General features: G+C 53.8%; 1 protein-coding gene across 1 annotated transcript; it reads right to left on the bottom strand.

The window, feature by feature from the left end:
• Positions 1 to 2,618: 2,618 nt before the first annotated feature.
• Positions 2,619 to 3,503, bottom strand: RNF186 (ring finger protein 186). The gene has a single exon (XM_002915652.2). It carries the CDS (start codon positions 3,474 to 3,476, stop codon positions 2,619 to 2,621), a length of 858 nt encoding a protein of 285 aa, XP_002915698.2. The 5' UTR covers positions 3,477 to 3,503.
• Between the last annotated feature and the right edge of the window lie 3,434 nt (positions 3,504 to 6,937).

Here is a 6,937-nt window from a genome sequence, read left to right on the forward strand (position 1 = left end):
AGCAGTGAGGGGAGCAGCAGAGAGAGAGGGAGAAGCAGGTTCCCCACTGAAAAGGGAGACCAATGTGGGGCTCGATCCCAGGACCCTGGGAACATGACCTGAGCTGAAGGCAGATGCTTAACTGACTGAGCCACCCAGGTGCCCCTATTTATTTCTTTTTACAGAGAGAGAGAGTGCACAGGAGGAGGGGCAGAGGGAGAGACACAGAGAGAGAGAATCTCAAGCAGACTCCATGCTTAGTGGGAAGCCGGCATGGGGCTGGATCTCACCACCCTGAGATCATGACCTGAGCTAAAATCAAGAGCTGGACCGCTTACGACTCAGTCACACAGGTGCCCCTTTTCTTTTTCTTTAGTGTAGACCATAGGTTCTGGAATTCTGTGGCCTCTATGGGCACCTGACCACTGGAAGTCAGAGCCTCTCGAGGTTAGTTCCCTGTTTTCCCTTGCAAGCCCACCGGCGGCAACCAGCTTCCTGGTCATTTTGGAACAGCACGCAAAGGAGGCAGCTTGATGGAACAGAAAGAGCTCTGGATTAATTCCTTGGGGAGCTCTGGAAGTGATTGGCTGTGTGACCTTAGGCAGGTGAATTTACCTATCTGATCCTCAGTCTCTTCATTGGCAAGATGATTTCTACTTCATAAGGTTGTTAGGAAGACTCCGCGAAAGACTTCATGTAAAGCAGTGAGCGTGGAGCTTGTCACGTCATAAGTACTCAGTAAATACGTGCCCGCCATTATGATGGTACAAATGGGGTTGTCATTGGCAACTAAAACCTGGGTGGAGGTTTTATCCTTGGTGGAGGGCCCAAGAACTAGATGGAATGTGAGTGGAGGTGAGTGGGGAGAGAATGTTCTTTCCCTATCCTACTGGCAACTGTCCCAAACAGCACATGCCTGAGGCCAGCTCGGGAATTGCTGAATGATTTCCATCATTTGCTCATCCTGGGGAGACAGGGTGTTCTTCCAGCCCACCTGGCCTTGGCTTAAGAGCGGGCACATGCCTTTGTGCACACACTCACACACACTCTCATTGCGAGGAGTAACAATAGCATGGGTAACCCAGAGTTGCCCTGGAAATACCTTTACAAGAAATGAAGGAAGGCACCCAGAATTCAAGAACAGCTATTTGCATACATCCTTCTGTTTTGAGTTTTCTCCGTGTGAGCTCGGAGGGGATGTGACTCCTGTCCACTGCTCAGGGGCCCAGCAGTGCCCCAGTTCCTGGGCTTCGGGGGTCTTAGGAATAATCCCACCCAATCAGCTCATTCCAGGGAAAATGAAACGCAGAGAGGCAAAGCATTTTGCTGGGTCACACATACCCATGGGGCCAGGATCATGCCTTTGGGCCCCAGCGGCTGACTTCTGTCACCCCTCTCTGACAGAGGTACAATCGCCATGAACGAGTGCCCATCCTGCACCTGTCATCCCCCCAGGAGGCCAGGCGGGGTGGGGAAAGGACAACAGGTTGAGCCCAGGTAGCCCCTCTGAGGTTTCAAGTCTGCTTCCCAATTATGAGGCCTTTGGAGGGAAACAAAGCGTCATCTCCCAACCTCCACTCCCCTGCACCCCGAAGTCCCCCCTCTGGCTGAGACCCAATCCTGGCAACCATGGAAAGTCATTCCCTCCAGCAGAAGCCTCCTCTATGTTCCAGAGCAGCGTTTCAGACAACTGTGACTGTCAGGGCAAGGCAGGAGATGGGTGATTGTCAAGAACCGTTGGATTTATGGGGCCTCTTATCTTTATGACAAAAGCTCAGATGGCAATTGAAATGCAATCATAAGGAAAAGCAACACCCGTAGAGAGCTGGTTCTGTAGTGGGACCGCACATCCTATGGGCACTGGGACCTGCTGTTGGGTGGAGGCGGGGGGGGGGAGTCCTTGTAACCCTGAGATTCTCTGTGAAGCCAGAGCCCAATGACATGGGGCTGGGCAATCTGGTGGGGGGTGCTGGGAGCATTTCCCAGACTCCCCTACATCCTCTCCACCCCTCCCCAACTCTGCCGACTCAATGTGGGACCCTCGGCAGCCTCAGAACCCCTCCTTCACACAAATTCTCTCTCTATAAGCCTGGGGGTGACTCAGGCGACAGCCGAACCACCAGGACCTTTGTCAAGGTGGATGGGCACGACGCGGGCTGCACAGGACTTCCCACGGTCTCTGACTTCCCAGGAGGAAAAATGTGTCACAGCCACAGATCTGAACAGACTGCCCCAAACACAAAAGACCAAACCAAAACAAAGCGAGAGAACAAAACCAGCTCCATAAATTGCAGAAACGGCGCCTTGGTTCTATTTGTTCCGCAATAAGTTCATCAACGTATATAAAGAAAAGCCAGGAGCATTAGAGTAAGAGGAACACGAGGCCCCTTGTGACGTCCAAGTAATCTGTCCGCTGTCCCCGACCCCGCACAGTTTAGACGTGCTGCGCCCTGGGCAGACGTAAGTCTATCATCCGGGTACCTAGTTCTTGACCCACACAGCCACCTGGCTGTGGCTTGCAAGTCCCGCTGGCATGTAATCCCCCAAGGGAACCAGCCTTCGTTCAGAGCCCCTTCACCTGTTCACTGTCAGCCTAATGGGGCCCAAGAGGCAGCAGGTGCCGTCCACTCGGAGCGCACTCAGGCAATGGAAGAGATCTCGCTGTGCTTCCGTCCTCTGCAGAAAAGAGTCCTGGGGGAGGGCCAGCAGCTGCCCTGGCTGCCAGGGTGACAGCAGAAGAGGGAGGACATTAGCAGGGCCAAGGTGATAACAAAGGCGAGCGTCCACCGGATGATGCCCGGGTGGATGAAGGGCAGGATGAGGAAGACGAGCAAGACCAGGAGGAGCAATTGCACGGCCAGGTGCCGGGCCGCCACGCGGTTGGCTTCTGCCACGTCCTGCCCATCCTCTCCCACCAAGCCGGGGTGCCCTGCCGCCGAGGTGGCCGAATCTGCCAGTCCCTGAGGACAGAGCCGCACCTCCGGGCATGGCCGGCCCAGCCACCCCACCACGGCCTCATGGTCACGCAGGCTGCAGATGAGGCCGCCGGGGACAGAGGTGGCCTGGCGGCACAGTGGGCAGGTGACGGACCAGGTGTTGTCCTGTATGCACAGCAGGAGCTTGAGGCAGACGGCACAGAAGGAGTGCTGGCAGCCCAGCAGCTTGGCAGGCCGGGTACAGCTGTAGGGCTCCCGGCACACCAAGCACTCCATGTCGCCCTCCGCGGAGCCGCTGTGCCCCCCGGCAGGGCCCGCGACCTTGGGGGTGGTGGCGGTGGCTCTTGTGGAGGTGGGTTGGGGCTGCTCCGAGGCTGGCTGCTGCGGGACCTCGGCCCCAGCCATTCTGGGCACGGAGTCAGCGGGACGTGGCAGGTCAGGACGTGGACAAGGGGTGTCCGCCAGCATGGCCGGGACCTGGATGCAGTCTGGCCTCAGGCCGGGCGTCTCAGCCGCCCTCTCCTCCTCGTCAGGCGCCTGGTGACAGTGGCCGTCTAGCATCCCTCTCCTGGGGGTGCTCGGCTTGGTTCTTGGCTTATGTCTTCTCTCGAGTTATTATTTCTTTTCTCGAAACCTAGGGTTAATCAGTAACTCGTGAACCTGGAGTCCTGGAGTTGCCCGATAGGAAGGCCGAATGGGGCAGGGCCCACGCTGTGAGTCAGGACTTTCCTCTTGGGACCACGTCCCTCAGGAGCGCCAGCAAGATGGGGGCTGATGAGCTTTGAGATGCATTAGGATCCCCCCCCCCCCCCCGCCCCTGGAGCCTTTAAAAATGCAGATCCCTAGACCCCAAACTCAAAGACGGTGATCTGCCGGCAGGTCTGGATGGGATCTAAGAATCTCTGGGTACAGTGAACAGACATCTCATCATGATGCTGAGGCCGGTGGCCGGGGGAACCCACTTGGAGAAACCCCACCCTAGCCAGGTTTCAGACAAAACTCTCCAGATGTCAAGATGGGTGGGAAACGGTTTTGCGCTTTGAGCACATATGCCAACAGGTGGCCTTGTGAAAAAGAGAGAAATGAAGGGAAAGAAAACTCTGGGTGGCGGGCTGTAGGGTGAGGGGAAGAAAGCCCAGGCCGACACAGAAAAACCCAAACCCAAACTGCTCGTGGGTCTTCAGTGCACCTGCTACTATAGCCAGTTCCTTTTTCGTCCCAGCAGCTGGATGGGGACAGCGACGGATTCACGAGCGTCACACTCGGGGCCCGCTTTGCCTCCAAATGCCTAACTATAGGTGCCATTTGTTGTACGTTAGGCACATACATCTTTGGGGTTGTAATAGCCGCTGCCCTTTATTTGGGATTACTTTGAGCCAAGCCCTGTGCCAGGGGCCCTCCTCTGCCGTCTCCTGGGGTCCCGGCACAGCCTGCAAGGGAGGCACTTGTGAGGCCCGGGAGCAAAGACAGGGTGTGGTCCAGGCACGCCAGCTGGCAGCCTCCCAAGTGGACTTCCATGGGGCCAGGGCCCTGTGGAATCTACCAGGACCCAAGGTCAGGTTCCCAGGAACTCAACCTCACCAGCTCGTGCGGCCTCCCGGCAGCCGGCTCCACCTACCAGGACTCAGGTGGGATGGACGGACGTAAGCAGTGGGTAGTTAAGAAAATGTGATTCCCCCCACTTTGCCCTGAACATCAGAGGGTGGGGTGGCACAATCCACTCCCTCACGTAGGCCTCATCGACTCCAGGAGGACCTGCTGGATGGTCCTTCACTGCTCATGTCACCTGCTGAGGTCCACGCAGAGTCTAGCTCTTTCGATTCAACTCTTCCGTCCACCCCAAGGGGCAGGCCCTGCACTCCTGCTTCACCCTGCCCCACCCCCACACCCCAGGCTTCTGTCTCCAAAATTCAATCCCCAAATTCGACCTCTGCCAAGGTATTTCTTCTTGGCCTTCAGCTTGACAATTGGTTGTTTCTTTCCACTAATGTTTCCCCCCAGATCAAGCTGAAGGGGGCCTCGGATCTGACGCTGGGTGTCTTGTTGTATCCCCATGCCCGGCATCCATTTTCCCTCTTCCGGGGCCCTGTTTTTCTTTGAGGCAACCACTGCTGACCACTGTCATTCCGTATGGTTCCCATTCTGTGGAAGGGGAAAGGGGATGTGATTCCGGGCAGACCGATCAGCATATTCCATCCTATTGGCTGCAGGTGATTTCAGACACTGGCATGTGATCTTAACCCAAGCCAATGAGATTCAACTCCGGAACTTCTGTTCAGAAGCTTCTCTTACTGCCAGGTCTCCAAACTGGAGGATGGAACCCTGGGGCTGTTAGCAACACAGGGTGCAGAGAACCTGCCTGAGAGTAAGGCCAGCACAAAAGAAAGATGAGAAGAGAATCAGAAACCCTGATGACAATTGTTTGAATGCCTGGATCCAGCCATACCTGCTGCATAAAGATAGCTCTCTATCTTTGGATTTTTTTAGTTATATTAACCTATAAAATCCACCCCTATTTTTACTCTTCAACCAGCTCAAGTAGGATTTCTGTCCCTTGCATGAGAAAGACTTCTGAGTAACATAGCAACAGATGAAGAAAAGAAGCCTTTACTTGCTGTCTGACACAGGGTCAAGCGTCATAAGACAATCAGCCTGTACATGGCCAAGAGTGAACGAATGCCTGTGTGTTTCTAAGCTCAAAGGGACTCTGTCTTTTCGCTGCTTGGACTCACATCATATACTACTCCTTTGGGTTTGCCAGCCCCTAGGAAGGGTTAGGGATGGAGGAGGAAAAATTTATTGAGCTGCATTATTTATAATGAGAAATAGAAAATCGGGTGGACAACACAATGATGTCAGTGTGGCTAGTGCCCCCCGCACTCCAGCTAGCCAGCTCTATAGAAAGCCAGATAATCAAGAAGGTCGCTGGGTGACCTTGATATCAAACCAAGGGAAGCTATTTACAGGTAGTGTCTAAAGAAGAACTTTTTTTTTTTTTAAGATTTTATTTATTTATTTGACAGAGAGAGAGACAGCCAGTGAGAGAGGGAACACAAGCAGGGGGAGTGGGAGAGGAAGAAGCAGGCTTCCAGCGGAGGAGCCTGATGTGGGGCTCGATCCCACAACGCCGGGATCACGCCCTGAGCCGAAGGCAGACGCCTAACGACTGAGCCACCCAAGCGCCCCTAAAGAAGAACCTTTTGATACCAATGGGCAACCGCCATTAAGAAAGTATATCAGGGGACACCTGGGTGGCTCAGTTGGTTAAGCGTCTGCCTTTGGCTCAGGTCGTGATCCCAGAGTCCTGGGATCGAGCCCCATGTGGGGCTCCCTTGTTCACTGGACAGCCTGCTTCTTCCTCTGCCCCTCACCCCACTCGGTCTCTCTCTCTTGCTTGCTCTCTCTCTCAAATAAATCAATAAATAATATTAAAAAGAAGAAAATATATTGGTTATAACAGCCCAAATATTACGGGAAAATAGAAAGTAGAGTATGAAAGCTCCTTTGACTATCGCCCCTGAGAATGAGGGCTTTTAACAGCACATTCTGTCATGGTTCTTGCATCCTACCATTGTAGCTTGGGAAACACTTTTTTTTCTTTTCCTTTTAGTAGGCCAACACAGGGCTTGAACTCATGACCCTGAGATCAAGATCTGGGCTGAGATCAAGAGTCGGACGCTTAACCCACCGAGCCACCCGGGCGCCCCAACCCTTTGTTTCTTAAAGGTGATTTGGCTTATCTATCATCTGCACTGGCTTTAACTTGAACATCCAGGGCTTGTCTCTTTACTAGCTGTGTGACCTTAGGCAAGTCATTTCAACTTCATTGAGGCTCCAATTTTAAGTTGATCAACTGGAAACATTAACATTGTAGGAAATTGTGGGAGACTACTTAAGCCCCCACCTCCATCCAACTCTGCTCAGGGAAGACTCAGTAATGTATACACCTTGCTTTGTAACCGACCTCAGTGTCATTGATCTCTCTCAGGGACATGGAGATAAGGCACTCGGGTGATCTGTTC

Source organism: Ailuropoda melanoleuca, chromosome 2 (genome assembly GCF_002007445.2).
Source record: "Ailuropoda melanoleuca isolate Jingjing chromosome 2, ASM200744v2, whole genome shotgun sequence".
In the NCBI taxonomy this organism is placed as follows: domain Eukaryota; kingdom Metazoa; phylum Chordata; class Mammalia; order Carnivora; family Ursidae; genus Ailuropoda; species Ailuropoda melanoleuca.